Genomic DNA, 24,042 nt, shown 5'->3' with positions numbered 1-24,042 from the left:
CTGGGCTTCAAGGTTGTCCATCACCTTGCCCCCTCCTCCCTCACCTCCCTTCTGTCCTTCTCCAGCCCAGCCCGCACCCTCCGCCGCTAATCTCCTCACCATCCCTCGTTCTCGCCTGTCCCGCCATCGACCCCCGGCCCACGTCATCCCCCGGGCCTGGAATCATCATCACCAATCGTATTTATTGAGCGCTTACTATGTGCAGAGCACTGTACTAAGCGCTTGGGAAGTACAAATTGGCAACATCTAGAGACAGTCCCTACCCAACAGTGGGCTCACAGTCTAAAAGGGGGAGACAGAGAACAAAACCAAACATACTAACAAAATAAAATAGAATAGATACGTACAAGCAAAATAAATAAATAAATAAATAGAGGAAAATTCACTTCTCTGGACCTCAGTTCCCTCATCTGTAAAATGGGGATTAAGACTGTGAGCCCCCTGTGGGACAACCTGATTGCCTTGTAAACTTCCCAGCGCTTAGAACAGTGCTTTGCACATAGAAAGCACTTGGTAAATGCTTATTTATATCATTATTATTATGATATCATTACGATATCAAATGATATCATTATTATTATAACTCTGTTAGACTGTACTCTCCCAAGCGCTTCAAACAGTGCTCTGCACACACTAACGCTCACTAAATATGACTGATCGATTGACTGACCCGCCGAGGGGAAGCAGCGTGGCTCAGTGGAAAGAGCCCGGGCTTTGGAGTCAGAGGCCATGGGTTCAAATCCCGGCCCTGCCAATTATAAGCTGTGTGACTTTGGGCAAGTCACTTGACTTCTCTGTGCCTCAGTTCCTTCATCTGTAAAACGGGGATGAAGACTGTGAGCCCCCCGTGGGACAACCTGATCACCTTGTAGCCTCCCCAGCGCTCAGAATGCCCCCAATCCCTCTGTCCATCCGCCAAGGCCCTGCTGCGAGCTCACCTCCTCCAGGAGGCCTTCCCATACTGAGCCCCTTCCTTCCTCTCCCCCTCGTCCCCCATCCCATGGCATCTTCCTGCCCAGATGTTGCCCGATAAGAAGAACTGTGGCATTTTGTTCTCCGTCTCCCCCTTTTAGACTGTGAGCCCACTGTTGGGTAGGGACTGTCTCTCTATGTTGCCAATTTGTACTTCCCAAGCGCTTAGTACAGTGCTCTGCACATAGTAAGCGCTCAATAAATACGATTGATTGATTTGTTCGGCAGTTACTACGTATCAAGCACAGTACTGAGCCCTGGGGTAGCTATGAAATAATTAAATCCCACAAGGGGCTTATAGTCTTAGGTAGGAGGGAGAACAGGTATTGAATCCCCAGAGGAGCAGCGTGGCTCGGTGGAAAGAGCCCGGGCTTTGGAGTCAGAGCATGGGTTCGAATCCCGGCTCAGCTGTGTGACTTTGGGCAAGTCACTTCACTTCTCTGGGCCTCAGTTCCCTCATCTGTAAAATGGGGATGAAGACTGTGAGCCCCACGTGGGACAACCTGATCACCTTGTAACCTCCCTAGCGCTTAGAACAGTGCTTTGCACAGAGTAAGTGCTTAATGCCATTATTATTATTATTATTATTATTATTATTATTATTATCCCCCCACCTTACCTCCTTCCCTTCCCCACAGCACCTGTATATATGTTTGCACATATTTCTTACTCTATTTATTTATTTTGCTTGTACCTATCTATTCTATTTCTTTTATTTTGTTAGTATGTTTGGTTTTGTTCTCTGTCTCTCCCTTTTAGACCGTGAGCCCACTGTTGGGTAGGGACCGTCTCTACATGTTGCCAACTTGTACTTCCCAAGCGCTTAGTCCAGTGCTCTGCACATAGTAAGCGCTCAATAAATATGACTGATGATGATGATGACCATCGTGCCGCACTTTCCCAAGCGCTCAGTAAATGCGACTGACCGATGCAGCTGCGGGCGTCGGAGGCGGGGGTGTAGCCCTGGGCGCAGGTGCAGCGGAAGGCGCCCGGCAGGTTGTGGCACCAGCCGTGCTGGCACGGACTGCCCTCCGCGCACTCGTCCACGTCTGGATGGAGACACACACACACACAAAACACGCACGGTCTAAGCGAGCGGCTCGGCCGGGAGCGTCCGGCATCCCCCCCCAATCGGCGTCTCCCCCATCCCCGGCCCCGCGGCCCCCGTTTCCCCCTCACCGCGGCAGGCCCCGCCGCCTTGACTGCGGTAGCCGGGTTGGCAGGCCGTGCACTTGAAGCTCCCGGGCCTGTTTTCGCATTTGCCGTCGGGGCAGGAGGCAGGATCCCGGCACTCGTCGATATCTGCGGCGAGGATGAGGATGGGGAAGGGAGGAAGAAGGGGGCGGCGGGCCATCAAAGCCGGCCGGCCCGACTCGCACAGGGACCCCACTGTTGGGTAGGGACCGTCTCTATATGTTGCCAACTTGTTCTTCCCAAGCGCTTAGTACGGTGCTCTGCACACAGTCAGCGCTCAATAAATACGATTGAATGAATGAATGAACTGGACTAAATGCTTGGGAAAGTACAATACAACAATAAACAGTACTGTATTAATGTCTGTCTCCCCTGTTCTAGACTGTGAGCCCAATGAATACGATTGAATGAATGACTTCTATTTATTTTATTTTGTTGATATGTTTTGTTTGGTTGTCCGTCTCCCGCTTCTAGACTGTGAGCCCGCTGTTGGGTAGGGACCGTCTCTATGTGTTGCCAACTTGGACTTCCCAAGCGCTTAGTACAGTGCTCTGCACACAGTAAGCGCTCAATATGATTAATTGATTAATAATGACTTTTAGACTGTGAGCCCACTGTTGGGCAGGGACTGTCTCTATATGTTGCCAACTTGGACTTCCCAAGCGCTTAGTCCAGTGCTCTGCACACAGTAAGCGCTCAATAAATACGACTGATTGACTGATTAATAATGACTGTTTTTTTGTCAAGCGACTATGTGTCCAGCACTGTGCTAGGCGCTGGGGCAATAATAATATTCATTCATTCATTCAATCGTATTACTGTGTGCAGAGCACTGGACTAAGCGCTGGGGAAGTACAAGTTGGCAACCTAGAGAGACGGACTATCAATCAATTGTATTTATTGAGCGCTTACTGTGTGCAGAGCACTGTACTAAGCGCTTGGGAAGTACAAGTTGGCAACTTGTACTAGCACTGTACTAGGCGCTGGGGTAATAATAATGAATGAATTCATTTATTCATTCAATCGTATTACTGTGTGCAGAGCACTGAACTAAGCGCTTGGGAAGTACAAGTTGGCAACCTAGAGAGATGGTCCCTACCCAACAGCGGGCTCACGGTCTAGGGAGGTTATCAGCAATAAATCATAATAATGACTGTGTTTTTTTGTCAAGCAACTATGTGTCCAGCACTGTACTAGGCGCTGCGATAATAATAATATTCATTTATTCATTCAATCATATTACTGTGTGCAGAGCACTGGACTAAGCGCTTGGGAAGTACAAGTTGGCAACATATAGAGATGGTCCCTACTCAACAGCAGGCTCACAGTCTAGGGAGGTTATCAGCATTAAACCATAATAATGACTGTGTTTTTTTGTCAAGCAACTATGTGTCCAGCACTGGACTAAGCGCTTGGGAAGTACAAGTTGGCAACATATAGAGACAGCGGGCTCACAGTCTAGGGAGGTTATAAGCAATAAATCATAATAATGACTGTGTTTTTTTTGTCAAGCGACTATGTGTCCAGCACTGTACTAGGCGCTGGGGTAATAATAATTTCATTCATTCATTCATTCAATCGTATTACTGTGTGCAGAGCACTGAACTAAGTGCTTGGGAAGTCCAAGTTGGCAACATATAGACACGGTCCCTACCCAACAGCGGGCTCACAGTCTAGGGAGGTTATCAGCAATAAATCATAATAATGACTGTGTTTTTTTGTCAAGTGATTATGTGTGCAGCACTGTACTAGGCGCTGGGGTAATAATAATATTCATTCATTTATTCAATCATATTACTGTGTGCAGAGCACTGGACTAAGCGCCTGGGAAGTACAAGTTGGCAACATATAGAGACGGTTCCTACCCAACAGCGGGCACATAGTACTTCCCAAGCGCTTAGTACAGAGCCCTGCACACAGTAAGCGCTCAATAAATACGACTGAATGGCTGAATGAATGGGAAATACAAGTTGGCAACATATAGAGACGGTCCCTAGGTACTGGGGTAGATGACAGATAATCAAGTTCTGCATGAGGGTCAGTCTTAAGTAGGAGGGAGAACATGTAATGAATCAGGCCCTATTAATCAATGGAAAGAGCCCGGGCTTTGGAGTCAGAGGTCATGGGTTCAAATCCCGGCTCCGCCAATTGTCGGCTGGGTGACTCTGGGTAAGTCACTTCACATCTCTGGGCCTCAGTTCCCTCATCTGGAAAATGGGGGTGAAGACTGTGAGCCCCCCTGTGGGACAACCTGATCACCTTGTATCCTCCCCAGCGCTTAGAACAGTGCTTTGCACATAGTAAGCACTTAATGAATGCCATCATGATTATTATTGTAGACTGTGAGCCCACTGTTGGGTAGGGACTGTCTCTATATGTTGCCAACTTGTAATTCCCAAGCGCTTAGTACAGTGCTCTGCACACAGTAAGCGCTTAATGAATGCCATCACGATTATTATTCTAGACTGTGAGCCCACTGTTGGGTAGGGACTGTCTCTATATGTTGCCAACTTGTACGTCCCGGCTCCGCCAACTGTCAGCTGTGTGCCTTCGGGCAAGTCACTTCACTTCTCTGTGCCTCGGTTCCCTCATCTGTAAAATGGCGATTTAGACTGTGAGCCCCCCGTGGGACAACCTGCTCACCTTGTAACCTCCCCAGCGCCTAGAACAGTGCTTTGCACCTAGTAAGCGCTAATAAATGCCATCATCATTATTATTCCCAAGCGCTTAGTCCAGTGCTGTGCACACAGTAAGCGCTCAATAAATACGATTGATTGATTCATAGTAAGCGCTTAATGAATGCCATCAAGATTATTATTCTAGACTGTGAGCCCACTGTTGGGTAGGGACCGTCTCTACATGTTGCCAACTTGGATTTCCCAAGCGCTTAGTCCAGTGCTCTGCACACAGTAAGCGCTCAATAAATACGATTGATGGATTGATTCATAGTAAGCGCTTAATGAATGTCATCAAGATTATTATTCTAGACTGTGAGCCGGTTGTTGGGTAGGGACCGTCTCTCTATGTTGCCAACTTGTACTTCCCAAGCGCTTAGTCCAGTGCTCTGCACACAGTAAGCGCTCAATAAATACGATTGATTGATTGATGATGATGATGATGGGATGCCCATTTTTTCAGACGTCCCGTTACCTTCGCAGACGGGCGGGCGGGCGGGCTTGAGCCGGTATCCGGAGAAACAGTTGCACTTGTAGTGACCCGGGAAATTGGAGCAGAAGCCGCCGTCTCCGCACAGGTGCGGCTTGGTGGAGCACTCGTTGACGTCTGCGGCCAAGCAGCCAATGGGGAGGAAGCGAGGGCGCAGGGGAGCCAATCAGGGGCAGGCGAGGGGAGCCGGGGAGCCAATCAGGAGGAAGGGCGGGAGAGGGGGGCCCGGCTATGAAACCCCGGCCCGGGGGAGCCAATCAGGAGAAGGCGAAGGGCGCGGGGGAGCCAATCAGGAGGAAGGGCGGGTGAAGGGGGGGAGGGGGGCCCGGCTACGTACTCGGGCCCGGGGGAGCCAATCAGGAGAAGGCGAGGGTCGCGGGGGAGCCAATCAGGAGGAAGGGCGGGAGGGCCCCGCCCTCGTGCTCGGGCCCGGAGGAGCCAATCAGGAGAAGGCGAGGGCGCAGGGGAGCCAATCAGGAGGAAGGGCGGGAGGGCGAGCGGGCGAGGGCCCCGGCTACGTGCTCGGGCCCGGGGGAGCCAATCAGGAGAAGGAGAGGGCCGCGGGGGAGCCAATCAGGAGGAAAGGCGGGAGGGCGGGCGGGAGAGGACCCCGGCTACGTGCTCGGGTCCGGGGGAGCCAATCAGGAGAAGGCGAGGGCGCAGGGGAGCCAATCAGGAGGAAGGGCGGGTGGGCGGGAGAGAGCCCCGCCCTCGTGGTCGGGCCCGGGGGAGCCAATCAGGAGGCGGCGAGGGGCGTGGGGGAGCCAATCAGGACGAAGGGCGGGAGGACGGGCGGGAGAGGGACCCGGCCACGTGCTCGATCCCGGGGGAGCCAATCAGGAGAAGGCGAGGGATGCGGGGGAGCCAATCAGGAGGAAGGGCGGGAGGGCGAGCGGGCGAGGACCCCAGCTACGCTCTCGGGCCCGGGGGAGCCAATAAGGAGAAGGCGAGGGGCGCAAGGGAGCCTATCAGGAGGAAGGGCGGGAGGGCGAGCGGGCGAGGGCCCCGGCTACGTGCCCGGGCCCGGGGGAGCCAATCAGGAGAAGGAGAGGGGCGTGGGAGAGCCAATCAGGAGGAAGGGCGGGTGGGCGGGAGAGAGCCCTGCCCTCGTGGTCGGGCCCGGGGGAGCCAATGAGGAGGAAGCGAGGGGCGCGGGAGAGCCAATCAGGAGGAAAGGTGGGAGGGCAGGCGGGAGAGGGCCCCAGCCACGTGCTCGAGCCCGGGGAAGCCAATGAGGAGAAGGCGAGGGGCGCGGGGGAGCCAATCAGGACAAAGGGCGGGAGGACGGGCAGGCGAAGGCACCGGCTAAGAGCTTGGGCTCGAGGGAGCCAATCAGGAGAAGGCGAGGGGCGCGGAGGAGCAAATCAGGAGGAGGGGCAGGAGGGAGGGCGAGGGCCCCAGCCACGTGCTCGGGCCCGGGGGAGCTAATCAGGAGAAAGGGTGGGAGGGCGGGAGGGTGAAGGCCCCGGCTACGAGCTCGGGCCCGGGGGAGCCAATCAAGAAGCGGCAAGGGGCGCGGGGGAGCCAATCAGGAGGAGGAGAGGGGTGGGGGGGAGCCAATCAGGAGAAGGTGAGGGGCACGTGGGTGCCAATCAGGAGGAACGGTGGGAGGGCGGGCGGGTGAAGGCCCCGGCTACGAGCTTGGGCCCGGGGGAGCCAATCAGGAGAAGGCGAGGGGTGCGGGGGAGCCAATCAGGAGGAAAGGGGGGGGAGCACGTGCTCTGGCCCGGGGGAGTCGATCAGGAGGAGGCGAGGGGCGCAGGGGAGCCAATCAGGAGGAGGAGAGGGGCGGGGGGAGCCAATCAGGAGAATGTGAGGGGCGCGTGAGAGCCAATCAGGAGGAAGGGCGGGAGGGCAGGCGAAGGTCCCGGCTAGCTCCGGCCCGGCAGAGCCAATCAGGAGAAGGCAAGGGGCGCAGGGGAGCCAATCAGGAGGAAGGGCGGGCCGCGGGGAAGCACGTGCTCTGGCCCGGGGGAGCCAATCAGGAGGAGGCGAGGGGTGCGGGGGAGCCAATCAGGAGGAAGGGCGGGAGGGCGGACGGGTGAAGGCCCCGGCTACGCGCTCGGGCCCGGGGAAGCCAATCAGGAGGCGGCGAGGGGCGCGGGGGAGCCAATGAGGAGGAAAGGCGGGAGAGGGGCCCCCGGCCACATGCTCGGGCCCGGGGGAGCCAATGAGGAGGCGGCGAGGGACGCGGGGGAGCCAATGAGGAGGCAGGGCGGGAGGGCGAGCGGCACTGACCGACGCAGGAGCGGGCGCCGTGGCTGACGTGCAGCCGGTAGCCGCGGTTGCAGTGACAGTTGTAGGAGCCGCCCGTGTTGAGGCAGACGCCCTTCCCCAAGCCGCACGGCTCCGCCTCGCACTCGTTCACGTCTGAGGAGAGGGAGGGCGTGCATCAGCAGCAGAATAATAATAAATAATAATAATAATAATAATAATGGCATTTATTAAGCGCTTACTATGAGCAAAGCACTGTTCTAAGTGCTGGAGAGGTTACAAGGTGATCAGGTTGTCCCACAGGGGGCTCACAGTCTTCATCCCCATTTTACAGATCAATCAATCAACCAATCAATCAATCAATTGTTTTTATGGAGCGCTTACTGTGTGCAGAGCACTGGACTAAGCGCTTGAGAAGTCCAAGTTGGCAACATAGAGAGACAGTCCCTACCCAACAGTGGGCTCACAGTCTAAGAGGGGGAGACGGAGAACAAAACCAAACATACTAACAAAATAAAATAAATAGAATAGGTATGTACAGGTAAAATAAGTCAATCAATAAATAGAGTAATAAATCTGTACAAACATATATCCATATATACAGGTGCTGTGGGGAAGGGAAGGAGGTAAGTTGGGGGGGATGGAGAGGGGGACGAGGGGCAGAGAAGTGAAGTGACTTGCAGTGAAGTGAAGCACTTCAGAGAAGTGAAGTGACTTGCCCAAAGTCACACAGCTGACATTTGGCAGAGCTGGGATTTGAACCCATGACCTCTAACTCCAAAGCCCGGGCTATGCTGGCATTGAGGAAGCCCGGCTCTGCCAATTGGCAGCTGTGTGACTTTGGGCAAGTCACTTAACGTCTCTGTGCCTCAGTCCCCTCATCTGGAAAATGGGGACTCATTCATTCATTCAAGAGCGTGGGCTTTGGTGTCAGAGCTCATGGGTTCAAATCCCGGCTCCGCCAATTGTCAGCTGTGTGACTTTGGGCAAATCACTTCACTTCTCTGGGCCTCAGTTCCCTCATCTGGAAAATGGGGATGAAGATTGAGTGAGTCTCCCGTGGGACAACCGGATCGCTTTGTAACCTCCCCAGCGCTTAGAATAGTGCTTTGCACATAGTAAGTGCTTAATAAATGCCATTATTATTGTTATTGTTATAATAATAATAATAATAATAATTATTATTATTATTATTATTGAGCGCTTACTGTGTGCAGAGCCCACTGTACTAAGAGCTTGGGAAGTCCAAGTTGGCAACGTCTAGAGACGGTCCCTACCCAACAACGGGCTCACAGGCTAGAAGGGGGAGACACTCAACAAAACAAAATATATTAACAAAATAAAATAAATAGAATAGTAAATATGTACAAGTAAAATAAATAGAGTAATAATGAAGACTGTGAGCCCCACGGGGGACAACCTGATCACTCTGTATCCCCCTCAGAGCTTAGAACAGTGCTTTGCACATAGTAAGCGCTTAACAAATACCATTATTATTATTATTATTATTACGTGGAAAGCACTATTCTAAGCGCTGGGGAGGTTACAAGGTGATCAGGTTGTCCCACGGGGGCTCACAGTCTTCATCCCCATTTTCCAGATGAGGTCACTGAGGGCCAGAGAAGTGAAGTGACTTGCCCAAAGTCACCCAGCTGACAAGTGGGGGTGTTAGGATTCGAACCCACGACTTTTGCCTCCCAAGCCCGGGATTTTTTCCACCGTCGCCCCTCCCCAACCCCCGTGGCCCGTCTAACCCATCTCACCGATGCAGTAGGGCTGTTGGGGATGCAGCCGGTAGCCAGGGTAGCACAGACAGGAGTATCCGCTGGGGCCTGACATACATTCTCCGTGGCCGCAAATATTCCTGTTCAGCCGGCACTCGTCGGGCCCTGTGGGGAGGGGGCATGGCCACAGTCAATCAATCAATCAATCAATTGTATTTATTGAGCGCTTACTGTGTGCAGAGCACTGGACTAAGCGCTTGGGAAGTCCAAGTTGGCAACATCTAGAGACGGTCCCTACCCAACAGCGGGCTCACAGTCTAGAAGGGGGAGACAGAGAACAAACCAAACATATTAACAAAATAAAATAAATAGAATAAATATGTACAAGTAAAATAGAGTAGTAAATTCATTCATTCATTCATTCAATCGTATTTATTGAGCGCTTACTGTGTGCAGAGCACTGTACTAAGCGCTTGGGAAGTTCAAGTTGGCAACATCTAGAGACAGTGCCTACCCAACAGTGGGCTCACAGTCTAGAAGGGGGAGACAGAGAACAAAACCAAACATATGGACAAAATAAAATAAATAGAATAAATATGTACAAGTAAAATAGAGTGATAAATTCATTCATTCATTCATTCAATCGTATTTATTGAGTGCTTACTGTGTGCAGAGCACTGTACTAAGCGCTTGGGAAGTACAAGTTGGCAACATCTAGAGACAGTGCCTACCCAACAGTGGGCTCACAGTCTAGAAGGGGGAGACAGAGAACAAAACCAAACATATGGACAAAATAAAATAAATAGAATAAATATGTACAAGTAAAATAGAGTAATAAATTCATTCATTCAATCGTATTTATTGAGCGCTTACTGTGTGCAGAGCACTGGACTAAGCGCTTGAGAAGTCCAAGTTGGCAACATCTAGAGACAGTCCCTACCCAACAGTGGGCTCACAGTCTAGAAGGGGGAGACAGAGAACAAAACCAAACATATTAACAAAATAAAATAAATAGAATAGATATGTACAAGTAACATAAATAAATAAATAGAGTAATAAATAAATAGAGTAATAAATAAATAAATAGAGTAATAAATAGAGTAATAAATAAATAGAGTAATAGAGTAATAGAGTAATAAATAAATAGAGTAATAAATAGAGTAATAAATAGAGTAATAGATAGAGTAATAAATGAATAGAGTAATAAATAGAGTAATAGGGTAATAAATAAATAGAGTAATAAATAAATAGAGTAATAAATAAATAGAGTAATAAATAGAGTAATAAATAAATAAATAGAGTAATAAATAAATAAATAGAGCAATAAGTAAATAAATAGAGTAATAAATAGAGTAATAAATAAATAGAGTAATAAATAAATAGAGTAATAAATAGAGTAATAGATAGAGTAATAGAGTAATAAATAGAGTAATAGAGTAATAAATAGAGTAATAAATAAATAAATAGAGTAATAAATAGAGTAATAGAGTAATAAATAAGTAGAGTAATAAATAAATAGAGTAATAAATAGAGTAATAAGTAAATAAATAGAGTAATAAATAGGGTAATAGATAGAGTAATAAATAAATGGAGTAATAAATAAATAAATAGAGTAATAGATAAATAAATAGAGTAATAGAGATATGTCTTCGATAAGGCTTGGAAGCAGGGGAGAGTGATGGTCTGAAGGGAAAGAAAAATCCAGGGGGGCGGGAAGGGGCATAGCTTACCGGTGACCTGGGTGGGAGCGATCTCCACGGCGCTGCGCGACGGGGGCAGATCCGGGAGGACCCGGTGCACGGCCGGGGGCGTGGGCCGGGCCACCAGCTCTAGGAGAAATTCATTAATTCACTCATTCAGTCCTATTTATTGAGCACTCACTGTGCGCGGAGCACTGTACCAAGCGCTTGGGAAGTACAAGGCGGCAACGATTTGGCCTCTTGCAGGGCCTGAGGTTGACCCTGCGGACAGGACTGTGCGTGGACGGAGGTTTAACCCAGTTAGAGAATTAAGGGCCCTGGGTCTTCTAATAATAATAATAATAAGGTTGCCAACTTGTACTTCCCAAGCGCTTAGTACAGTGCTCTGCACACAATAAGTGCTCAACAAATACGATTGATTGATTAATAATAATAATAATAATGTTGGTATTTGTTAAGCGCTTACTATGTATCAAGCACTGTTCTAAGTGCTGGGGGATGATGATGATGATGATAATGATGGCATTTATTAAGCACTTACTATGTGTCAAGCACCATTCTAAGCGCTGGGGGATGATGATGATGATGATGGCATTTATTAAGCACTTACTATGTGCCAAGCACTGTTCTAAGCGCTGGGGGATGATGATGATGATGATGATGATGGCATTTATTAAGCGCTTACTATGTGTCAAGCACTGTTCTAAGCGCTGGCGGATGATGATGATGGCATTTATTAAGCACTTACTATGTGCCAAGCACTGTTCTAAGCGCTGGGGGATGATGATGATGATGATGATGGCATTTATTAAGCACTTACTATGTGTCAAGCACTGTCCTAAGCGCTGGGGGATGATGATGATGATGATGTTGGCATTTATTAAGCGCTTACTACGTGCAGAGCACTGTTCTAAGCGCTGGGGAGGATACAAAGTGATCAGGTTGTCCCACGTGGGGGGGGGGGGGCTCACAGTTTTCATCCCCATTTTCCAGATGAGGGAACTGAGGCCCAGAGAAGTGAAGTGACTTGCTCAAAGTCACGCAGCCGACAAGTGGCGGAGCTGGGATTTGAATCCCTGACCTCTGACTCCAAAGCCCGGGCTCTTTCCATTGAGCTGCGGGTATATTCAAGGTAATCGGGTTGTCCCCCATGGGGCTCGCATCCCCGTTTTACAGATGAGGGCCCAGAGAAGTGTAGCGACTGGCCCAAAGTCACACAGCTGACAAGTGGCGGAGCCGGAATTTGAACCCGTGACCTCTGACTCCAAAGCCCGGGCTCTTTCCACTGAGCCACGCTGCTTCTCCGGAACCACGGGAGGGTGGTCAGTGGTGGTGGTGGGGGGGCCCACCCTCCTAATTTGGGGCGCTTCAAACCCCAAGATGGCAGGGTGGAGTGACCTTCCTGCCCCCTGGGCCTCCAGGCTGGAGTCTTTTAGACTGTTGGGTAGGGACTGTCTCTATATGTTGCCAACTTGTACTTCCCAAGCGCTTAGTACAGTGCTCTGCACACAGTAAGCGCTCAATAAATACGATTGATTGATTGATTGATTGGAGAGCTCCCTCTCTAAAGTAGTGCCCTACGGTTGCCGGCCTCTCCCCACCGCCGTCTGGCCGGGCTCCATGGCGGCGCTCGCTCCACTGTCACCGTCCAATCATCATCATCATCATCAATCATATTTATTGAGCGCTTACTATGTGCAGAGCACTGTACTAAGCGCTTGGGAAGTACAAATTGGCAACACATAGAGACAGTCCCTACCCAACAGTGGGCTCACAGTCTAAAAGGGGGAGACAGAGAACAGAACCAAACATACCAACAAAATAAAATAAATAGGATAGAAATGTACAAGTAAAATAAATAAATAAATAGAGTAATAAATATGTACAATAAATAAGTATGTACACCGTCCAATCATCATCATCATCAGTCGTATTTATTGAGCGCTTACTATGTGCAGAGCACTGTACTAAGCGCTTGGGAAGTACAAATTGGCAACACATAGAGACAGTCCCTACCCAACAGTGGGCTCACAGTCTAAAAGGGAGAGACAGAGAACAGAACCAAACATACCAACAAAATAAAATAAATAGGATAGAAATGTACAAGTAAAATAAATAAATAAATAAATAAATAGAGTAATATATATGTACAATAAATAAATATGTACACCGTCCAATCATCATCATCATCAATCGTATTTATTGAGCGCTTACTATGTGCAGAGCACTGTACTAAGGGAAGTACCGTCAATCAATCGTATTTATTGAGCGCTTACTGTGTACCAGCGCTCACGGTGTGCCCGCAGGACCTCACGGCAGTGACCTCCCCCGTGCCCATGGTGGTCCAGCGGGGCCCCCCGGGCGTGATGTCCCCTGCCCCACCATCAGCATCCCCCCACACTCCCCGCAGTCATCTCCGCCCAGCAGGGTCCCAGCGCAGTGAACTTCCCTGAGCGGGGCCCATGATGGTCGTCTCCCCCACTCCCACCCAACAGGACCCCGCGGAAGTGAACATCCCACAGCAGGGCCTCCTCCCTCCTCCCTGGCTCACCGGGGTGGCGGGTTGGAGGCCAGGTGATGACCACCGGGATCTGATGCATCTGCTGCTCCTCAGATACCAGCTGGGGCTGGTGGGGAGGGGGCAAATAAACAAATAAATAAATAATGACGGCATGTATTAAGCGCTTACTATGTGCAAAGCACTGTTCTAAGCGCTGGGGGGATACAAGGTGATCAGGTTGCCCCGCGTGGGGCTCACAGTCATCATCCCCGTTTGACAGATGAGGTCACTGAGGCGCCGAGAAGTGACTTGCCCAAGGTCACACAGCAGACACGTGGCGGAGCCGGGATTCGAACCCATGACCTCTGAGTCCAAAGCCCGGGCTCTTTCCACTGAGCCACGCGATGATGGCCTTTATTAAGCGCTTACTGTGTGCAAAGCACTGTTCTAAGCGCTGGGGAGGTTCCAAGGTGATCAGGTTGTCCCCTGGGGGCTCACAGTCTTCATCCCCATTCCCCTGGGGGCTCACAGTCTTCATCCCCATTTTACAGATGAGGGAACTGAGGCCCAGAGAAGTGAAGTGGCTCGAAGCAGCGCGGCTCAGTGGAAAGAGCCCGGGCTTTGGAGTCAGAGGTCCTGGGTTCGAATCCCGGCTCTGCCACGTGTCAGCTGTGTGACTTTGGGCAAGTCACTTCCCTTCTCTGTTCCTCGGTCCCCTCATCTATACAATGGGGATGAAGACTGTGAGCCCCCCGTGGGACAACCTGATTGCCTTATAACCTCCCCAGCGCTTAGAACATTGCTTTGCATATAGTAAGCGCTTAATAAATGCCATCATTATTATTATTATTAAGTGACTTGCCCAAAGTCACACAGCCGACAGTGGGCAGAGCCGGGATTTGAACCCATGCCCTCTGACTCCGAAGCCCGGGCTCTTTCCACTGAGCCACGCTGCTTCTCACGCAAGGGTACAAGAGTCCATTTCTATTCCGGCTCCCCAGGACTTGTACTTCCCCAGCGCTTAGTCCAGTGCTCTGCACACAGTAAGCGCTCAATAAATACGATTGATTGATTGATTGATTGATTGACTGGGCCCTCCCACCTCTCCCCCCTCATCTCTTCCGTCCACTCTCCCCCGACCCGGTCCCCCGGCTTCAGGCCTCCATACTCACGGTGTCCGGCGTCCCCACTGAAAGACAAAAATGAGAGGACGGGCACCGATCAGAGGAATGGTCCTCAGGGAGCAGACCCCGCTGGTCACGGTCCTTCATTCAGTCAATCGTATTTATTGACTGTGAGCGGAGCACTGGACTAAGCGCTCGGGAAGTCGGCGGGTAGAGACGGTCCCTACCCAACAACGGGCTCACGGCCTCCGGAAGGTCAGAGACCTCGAGGCTGAGGGTCCCGGGGAGGGTTGGGGGGCCGGACCGGGTTGAGGGTTCAATTTCTGTTTAAAGTTGGGGTGTTAACAAACTGGGGGCCCCATCCGGCTTGGCCCAACGCCGCTCTGGTTGCCCCAGAGGCTTCTGGGAGAGGTAGTCCCCCCAGCCCACGGGACAGCTGGAGGAGATGTGCCTCCAGAAGGGTCTCACATTTATGGGCTGAGGGATTTGGGGGGGTTCAGGACCCCCAGGCTGAGCTCAGCGCACAGGGCGCTGGAAGCCTAGGGGTTAGGAGAGGGGCCGGAGTCAGGGTTGGAGGTAGGATCGGGAGCGGGACGGGGGCTCGGGAACCGGGATTAATTTAATAATGGCATTTATTAAGCGCTTACTACGTGCAAAGCACTGTTCTAAGCGCTGGGAAGGTTACAAGGTGATCAGGTTGTCCCACAGGGGGCTCACAGTATTAATCCCCATTTTACAGTTGAGGTAACTGAGGCCCGGAGAAGTTAAGTGACTTGCCCAAGGTCACACAGCTGACAATTGGAGAAGCTGGGATTGTCAGCTGTGTGACCTCGGGGATTGGGTTCAGAGCCCGAGGTAAGCGTTGGGATGGGCTAGGGTAGGGTGGCGGAGGGGTTCACCCTCCGACCTTCTGACCGACCTTCCTCTTCCTCCGCGTCCTCGGCCTGGGGGGCTCGGCTGGGGGCCTCCGGGGGTGGCTGCGGCTTGGGTGGTCCGTCGGGGTGCAGGAAGAGGGAGAAGTCGCTTTCGCCCTGGATGGTGAGCGTCTGGTGGGAGGTCAGGATGTGGTAACCCTTCCCGGCCGGGCAGATCTCCTTGAAGGCCGCTGCAGGCGGGGGAGGAAAGCCGGGTGGAAATGCCTCAAGGGCCCAATCAATCCATCAATCAATCGTATTTATTGAGCGCTTACTGTGCGCAGAGCACTGGACTAAGCGCTCGGGAAGTCCAAGTTGGCAACACAGAGAGGCGGTCGCGACCCAACAGTGGGCTCACGGTCTAGGTTCCCCCTCCAGGACCACCCCGCCTCCGAGGGCTGCGAGTGACCCCCCTTTGCCGCGTCCCCCGGGACTGTAGAGATCTCTGAGAGGGTCCCCCAGCTGAGGGCCGCCACGGGGGTCCCCAACCTCACCCGTGCCATCCGCCGGGCAGCGCTGACACCGGGCCCCCCAGGCTTTGCCGACGCTGCAGCAGCAGAGCTGGCGGGTGAGGCGGGTGGTGAGCGGGTGTTGGCACTGCATCTCCGGTCCCACCAGACGGAAACAGAGACTCTTCTCCTCCGCTTTCTCTGCTCGGCGGGGGCGGACAGAGGGTCGGTGTCGGTCAGGGCCGGTCCCCGGACACCTCCCTCCTCCGCTGCCCTGGCCTGCCCCAAGACCCTCCGTTTCTTGACCTCCATTCATTCAATCGTATGTGGAGTCAGAGGTCATGGGGTCAAATTCCCAGCTCCACCAACTGTCAGCTGTGTGACTTTGGACCAGTCACTTAACTTCTCTGGGCCTCAGTTCCCTCATCTGTAAAATGGGGGTGAAGTCCGTGAGCCCCCGTGGGACAACCTGATCACCTTGGAACTTCCCCGGTGCTTAGAACAGGGCCAATAATTAATAAATGCCATCATTATTATTATTATTATTATTTATTGAGCGCTTACTGTGTGCAGAGCGCTGTATAAGCACTTGGGAAGTCCAAGTTGGCAACCTATAGAGACGGTCAATCAATCAATCAGTCAATCAATCGTATTTATTGAGTGCTTACTGTGTGCAAAGCGCTGTATAAGCGCTTGGGAAGTCCAAGTTGGCAACCTATAGAGATGGTCAATCAATCAATCAATCAATCAATCATACTTATTGAGCACTTACTGTGTGCAGAGCACTGTATAAGCACTTGGGAAGTCCAAGTCGGCAACCTATAGAGACGGTCAATCAATCAATCAATCAATCAATCGTACTTATTGAGCGCTTACTGTGTGCAGAGCGCTGTATAAGGCTTGGGAAGTCATAGAGACGGTCAATCAATCAATCAATCAGTCAATTGTATTTATTGAGCGCTTACTGTGTGCAGAGCACTGTATAAGCGCCTGGGAAGTCCAAGTTGGCAACCTATAGAGACGGTCAGTCAATCAATCAATCAATCAATCAATCATATTTATTGAGCGCTTACTGTGTGCAGAGCGCTGTATAAGCGCTTGGGAAGTCCAAGTTGGCAACCTATAGAGACGGTCAATCAATCAATCAATCAATCAATCAATCAATCGTATTTATTGAGCGCTTACTGTGTGCAGAGCACTGTATAAGTGCAAGTTGGCAACCTATAGAGACGGTCAATCAATCAATCAATCAATCAATTGTATTTATTGAGCGCTTACTGTGTGCAGAGTGCTGTATAAGCACTTGGGAAGTCCAAGTTGGCAACCTATAGAGACGGTCAGTCAATCAATCAGTCAATCAATCGTATCTATTGAGCACTTACTGTGTGCAGAGCACTGTACTAAGCGCCTGGGAAGTCCAAGTTGGCAACCTATAGAGACGGTCCCTACCCAACAGTGGGCTCACAGTCTAGAACTCAACTCTTACGTCCTTTCGACCTCCCTGCTTCTCCCCGCCTCCTGTCCGTGACTGATTCCTCCATCTCTGACCCGCTTCTCCCCCGCAACAGACCAAAAAACCGCCTCCTTCCTGCGATAACTAATCAATCGATGGTATTTATCAAGCACTCACTGTCTGCGGAGCAATGATAACAACGATTGCGGTATTTGTTAAGCGCCTGCTACGCGCCGGGCGCTGTACTGAGCGCTGGGGTGGATCCAAACAAATCGGGTTGGACACAGTCCCGGTCCCGCATAGCGCTCACAGTCTTTATTCCCCATTTGGACCCGGTCCCTGTCTCGCATAGGGCTCACAGTCTTTATTCCCCATTTTACAGGTGAGGTAACTGAGGCACAAAGAAGTGAAGTGACCTGCCCGTGGCCACACAGCAGGCGAGTGAAGGATGCGGGATTAGAACCCACAACCTTCTAGCTCTCAGGCCCCTGCTCTATCCACGACATCGTGCTAAGCGCTTACTGTCTCTATATGTTGCCAATTTGTACTTCCCAAGCGCTTAGTACAGTGCTCTGCACATAGTAAGCGCTCAATAAATACGATTGATGATGATGACGATGATGATTCCCCATTTTACAGGTGAGGTAACTGAGGCACAAAGAAGCGAAGTGACCTGCCCGTGGCCACACAGCTGGCGAGTGGAGGAGGCGGGATTAGAACCCACAACCTTCTAGCTCTCGGGCCCCTGCTCTATCCACGACATCGTGCTAAGCACTTACTGTCTCTATATGTTGCCAATTTGTACTTCCCAAGCGCTTAGTACAGTGCTCTGCACATAGTAAGCGCTCAATAAATACGATTGATGATGATGATGATGATGATTCCCCATTTTACAGGTGAGGTAACTGAGGCACAAAGAAGTGAAGTGACCTGCCCGTGGCCACACAGCTGGCGAGTGGAGGAGGCGGGATTAGAACCCACAACCTTCTAGCTCTCAGGCCCCTGCTCTATCCACGACATCGTGCTAAGCGCTTATTGTCTCTATATGTTGCCAATTTGTACTTCCCAAGCGCTTAGTACAGTGCTCTGCACATAGTAAGCGCTCAATAAATACGATTGATGATGATGACGATGATGATTCCCCATTTTACAGGTGAGGTAACTGAGGCACAAAGAAGCGAAGTGACCTGCCCATGGCCACACAGCTGGCGAGTGGAGGAGGTGGGATTAGAACCCACAACCTTCTAGCTCTCGGGCCCCTGCTCTATCCACGACATCGTGCTAAGCACTTACTGTCTCTATATGTTGCCAATTTGTACTTCCCAAGCGCTTAGTACAGTGCTCTGCACATAGTAAGCGCTCAATAAGTACGATTGATGATGATACAATACAACGGAGTTGGTAGATATGATCCCTGCCCACAATCAATCAACCAATCGTATTTATTGAGCGCTTACTGTGTGCAGAGCACTGGACTAAGCACTTGGGAAGTCCAAGTTGGCCCACAAGGAGAGAAGCAGCCTGGCTCGGTGGAAAGAGCCCGGGCTTTGGAGTCAGAGGTCATGGGTTCGAATCCCAACTCCGCCACATGTCTGCCGCGGGACCTTGGGCAAGTCACTTCACTTCTCTGAGCCTCAGTTCCCTCGTCTGTAAAATGGGGATTAAGACTGCGAGCCCCCCGTGGGACAGCTTGATCACCTTGTATTCCCCCCTCAGCGCTTAGAACAGTGCTCTGCACGTAGTAAGCGCTTAACGAATGCCATTATTATTATTATTATTATTATTATTAATGAGCCTACTGTCTCATGCCCCCTGCCCAATTCCCTGCCAGTTGACAAGCCTCCCTTCACCCATCCCACCCCCCTCCAAAGGGCTTACCAAGGCACTGAGTGCGAGAGGGGCCGAGGCCATGGCCCGGAGGACAGACACAGCGGAAGGAGCCGGGACTGTTGAGGCAGTCGCCATGGCGGCAGACACCTGACATGGCGCACTCGTTGATATCTGCGGGACGGGAGCAGAGTACGATAATAATAATAATAATAATAATAATAATAATAATAATAATAATAATAATAATGATGGCATTTGTTAAGCGCTTGCTATGTGCAAAGCCCTGTTCTAAGCGCTGGTGAGGATACAAGGTGATCAGGTCATCCCACGTTGGGCTCCCAGTCTTCATCCCCATTTTCCAGATGAGGTCGCTGGGGCCCGGAGAATCAATCAATCAATCAATCAATCGTATTTATTGAGCGCTTACTGTGTGCAGAGCACTGTACTAAGCGCTTGGGAAGGACAAGTTGGCAACCTATAGAGACGGTCCCTACCCAACAGTGGGCTCACAGTCTAAAAGGGGGAGAAGTGAAGTGACTTGCCCAAAGTCCCACGGCTGACAATTGGCAGAGCTGGGATTTGAACCCAGGGCCTCTGGCTCCCAAGCCCGTGCGCTTTCCACTGAGCCACGCTGCTTAAATGATGATGGCATTTGCTAAGCGCTTAATATGGTGTCAACCACTGTTCTAAGCGCTGGGGTAGATATAAGCTAATCAAGATGTGCCCGGTCCCCGTCCCACATGGGGCTCACAGTCTTCATCCCCATTTTACAGATGAGGGAACTGAGGCCTGGAGAATAAAAACAATAATGGTATTTGTTAAGCACTTACCATGTGCCAGGCACTGTACTAAGCCCCGGGGTGGATACAAACAGATTGAGTTGGACGCAGTCCCTGACCCATGCGGGGCTCACATTCTCAAACCCCATTTTACGGATGGGGGAACTGAGGCCCAGAGAAGTGATGTGACTTGCCCAGCAGATGAGCGGCAGAGCAGGATTAGAACCCAGGGCCTCTGACTCCCAAGCCCGTGCGCTTTCCACTGAGCCACGCTGCTTAAATGATGACGGCATTTGCTAAGCGCTTATTATGGTGTCAACCACTGTTCTAAGCGCTGGGGTAGATATAAGCTAATCGAGACGTGCCCGGTCCCCATCCCACATGGGGCTCACAGTCTTCATCCCCATTTTACAGATGAGGGAACTGAGGCCCGGAGAATAAAAACAATAATGGTATTTGTTAAGCACTTACTATGTGCCAGGCACTGTACTAAGCACCGGGGTGGATACAAACAGATTGAGTTGGACGCAGTCCCTGGCCCATGCGGGGCTCACATTCTCAAACCCCATTTTATGGATGGGGGAACTGAGGCCCAGAGAAGTGAAGTGACTTGCCCAGCAGGTGAGCGGCAGAGTCAGGATTAGAACCCAGGGCCTCTGACTCCCAAGCCCGTGTGCTTTCCACTGAGCCACGCTGCTTAAATGATGATGGCATGTGCTAAGCGCTTACTATGGTGTCAACCACTGTCCTAAGCGCTGGGGTAGATATAAGCTAATCAAGATGTGCCCAGTCCCCGTCCCACATGTGGCTCACAGTCTTCATCCCCATTTTACAGATGAGGGAACTGAGGCCCGGAGAATAAAAACAATAACGGTATTTGTTAAGCACTTACCATGTGCCAGGCACTGTACTAAGCACCGGGGTGGATACAAACAGATTGAGTTGGACGCAGTCCCTGACCCATGCGGGGCTCACATTCTCAAACCCCATTTTATGGATGGGGGAACTGAGGCCCAGAGAAGTGAAGTGACTTGCCCAGCGGATGAGCGGCAGAGCCAGGATTAGAACCCAGGGCCTCTGACTCCCAAGCCCGTGCGCTTTCCACTGAGCCACACTGCTTAAATGATGACGGCATTTGCTAAGCGCTTATTATGGTGTCAACCACTGTTCTAAGTGCTGGGGTAGATATAAGCTAATCGAGATGTGCCCGGTCCCCGTCCCACATGGGGCTCACAGTCTTCATCCCCATTTTACAGATGAGGGAACTGAGGCCTGGAAAATAAAACCAATAACGGTATTTGTTAAGCACTTACCATGTGCCAGGCACTGTACTAAGCACCGGGGTGGATACAAACAGATTGAGTTGGACGCAGTCCCTGGCCCATGCGGGGCTCACCTTCTCAAACCCCATTTTACAGATGAGGGAACTGAGGCCCAGAGAATAAAAACAATAATGGTATTTGTTAAGCACTTACCATGTGCCAGGCACTGTACTAAGCACCGGGGTGGATACAAACAGATTGAGTTGGACACGGTCCCTGGCCCATGCTCACATTCTCAAACCCCATTTTACGGATGGGGGAGCTGAGGCCCAGAGAAGTGAAGTGACTTGCCCAGCAGATGAGCGGCAGGGTCAGGATTAGAACCCCAGTCCTTCTGTCTTCCAGACCCGGGCTCTATCTGTGAGGCCTTGGTGCTTCCCCAAGTGTCAAGTGGTTTTTCAAGTATCCACTTAAGTGCTCTTCCTCTTGCTCCACCGGGGCGGGAGGGCTGCTTCTTCCGCCGGGCCCGGAATGGCCTCCCTCTGCCCATCCGCCAAGCTCGCTCTCTTCCTCCCTTCAAGGCCCAGCTGAGAGCTCACCTCCTCCAGGAGGCCTTCCCAGACTGAGCCCCTTCCTTCCTCTCCCCCTCATCGCCCTCTCCATCCCCCCCACCTTACCTCCTTCCCTTCCCCACAGCACCTGTATATATGTATCTATGTTTGGACAGATTTATTACTCTATTTATTTATTTTACTTGTACATATCTATTCTATTTATTTTATTTTGTTAGTATGTTTGGTTTTGTTCTCTGTCTCCCCCTTTTAGACTGTGAGCCCACTGTTGGGTAGGGACTGTCTCTACATGTTGCCAATTTGTACTTCCCAAGCGCTTAGTACAGTGCTCTGCACAGAGTAAGCGCTCAATAAATACGATTGATGATGATGATGATGATCTGCCCAGGGAGTCTCTCCTGGGACCCCTTAGTACAAGTGCCCCACTTCCAAGTGCTTAGTACAGCGCCCTGCCCACAGTAAGCGCTCAATAAATACATTTGAATGGGTAGTTGGAGAAGCAGCGTGGCTCAGTGGAAAGAGCCCAGGCTTTGGAGTCAGAGGTCATGGGTTCAAATCCTGGCTCCGCCAGTGGTCAGCTGAGTGACTTTGGGCAAGTTGCTTCCCTTCTCTGGGCCTCAGTGACCTCATCTGTCAAATGGGGATGAAGACTGTGAGCCCCCCGTGGGACCACCTGATCACCTTGTAACCTCCCCAGGGCTTAGAACAGTGCTTTGCACTTACTAAGCGCTTAATAAATGCCATTATGATTATTATTCTATAATGCCAGCAGCGTGGCTCAGGGGAAAGAGCACAGAATTTGGAGTCAGAAGTCGTGGGTTCAAATCCCGGCTCCGCCAGTTGCCAGCTGTGTGACTTTGGGCAAGTCGCTTCCCTTCTCTGGGCCTCAGTGACCTCATCTGGAAAATGGAGTTTAAGACTGTGAGTCCCCAGTGGGACAACCCCATCACCTTGTAACCTCCCCAGGGCTTAGAACAGTGCTTTGCACATAGTAAGCGCTTAATAAATGCCATTATGATTATTATTCTATAATGCCAGCAGCGTGGCTCAGGGGAAAGAGCACAGACTTTGGAGTCAGAAGTCGTGGGTTCAAATCCCGGCTCCGCCAGTTGCCAGCTGTGTGACTTTGGGCAAGTCGCTTCGCTTCTCTGGGCCTCAGTGACCTCATCTGGAAAATGGGGTTTAAGACTGTGAGTCCCCAGTGGGACAACCCGATCACCTTGTAACCTCCCCAAGGCTTAGAACAGTGCTTTGCACATAGTAAGCACTTAATAAATGCCATTATGATTATTATTATATAATGCCAGCAGCGTGGCTCAGGGGAAAGAGCCCAGACTTTGGAGTCAGAAGTCGTGGGTTCAAATCCCGGCTCCACCAATGGTCAGCTGTGTGACTTTGGGCAAGCCGCTTCACTTCTCTGGGCCTCAGTGACCTCATCCGTAAAATGGGGATGAAGACTGTGAGCTCCCCGTGGGACAACCTGATCACCTTGTAACCTCCCCAGGGCTTAGAACAGTGCTTTGCACATAGTAAGCGCTTAATAAATGCCATTATGATTGTTATTATATAATGCCGGCAGCGTGGTTCAGGGGAAAGAGCACAGACTTTGGAGTCAGAAGTCGTGGGTTCAAATCCCGGCTCCACCAATGGTCAGCTGTGTGACTTTGGCAAGCCGCTTCACTTCTCTGTGCCTCAGTGACCTCATCCGTAAAGTGGCGATGAAGACTGTGAGCCCCCCGTGGGACAACCTGATCACCTTGTAACCTCCCCGACTTCGGGCAAGTCGCTTCACTTCTCTGTGCCTCAGTGACCTCATCTGGAAAATGGGGTGTAAGACTGTGAGTCCCCGGTGGGACAACCCGATCACCTTGTAATTATTATCTGTAAAATGGAGATTAACACTGTGAGCCCCATGTGGGACAACCTGACCACCGTGTAACCTCTCCGGCGCTTAAGAACAGTGCTTTGCACATAGTAAGTGCTTAATAAATGCCATCATTATTATTATCTGTAAAATGGAGATTAACACTGTGAGCCCCATGTGGGACAACCTGACCACCTTGTAACCTCTCCGGCGCTTAAGAACAGTGCTTTGCACATAGTAAGTGCTTAATAAATGCCATCATTATTATTATCTGTAAAATGGAGATTAACACTGTGAGCCCCATGTGGGACAACGTGACCACCTTG

General features: G+C 51.0%; 1 protein-coding gene across 1 annotated transcript in view; it reads right to left on the bottom strand.

Annotated features, from left to right (window-relative positions):
• Positions 1-24,042, bottom strand: part of LTBP3 (latent transforming growth factor beta binding protein 3) — an 84,880-nt gene that overhangs the window by 43,288 nt on the left and 17,550 nt on the right. The window contains exons 6-16 of the mRNA XM_038764089.1: positions 19,288-19,410; positions 16,002-16,157; positions 15,513-15,698; positions 14,642-14,658; positions 13,521-13,596; positions 11,000-11,098; positions 9,309-9,434; positions 7,570-7,701; positions 5,317-5,448; positions 2,152-2,274; positions 1,899-2,021 (exon numbers count right to left, since the gene is read on the bottom strand). Coding sequence (XP_038620017.1) covers positions 1,899-2,021; positions 2,152-2,274; positions 5,317-5,448; positions 7,570-7,701; positions 9,309-9,434; positions 11,000-11,098; positions 13,521-13,596; positions 14,642-14,658; positions 15,513-15,698; positions 16,002-16,157; positions 19,288-19,410 — 1,293 coding nt within the window. The remainder of the gene's footprint in view (positions 1-1,898; positions 2,022-2,151; positions 2,275-5,316; positions 5,449-7,569; positions 7,702-9,308; positions 9,435-10,999; positions 11,099-13,520; positions 13,597-14,641; positions 14,659-15,512; positions 15,699-16,001; positions 16,158-19,287; positions 19,411-24,042) is intronic.

The sequence above is a fragment of the Tachyglossus aculeatus genome, chromosome 22 (assembly GCF_015852505.1).
Source record: "Tachyglossus aculeatus isolate mTacAcu1 chromosome 22, mTacAcu1.pri, whole genome shotgun sequence".
NCBI classification, from domain to species: Eukaryota; Metazoa; Chordata; class Mammalia; order Monotremata; family Tachyglossidae; genus Tachyglossus; species Tachyglossus aculeatus.
Note: the sequence above shows the minus strand (reverse complement) of the source record. Positions and strands in the feature narration are given on the sequence as shown.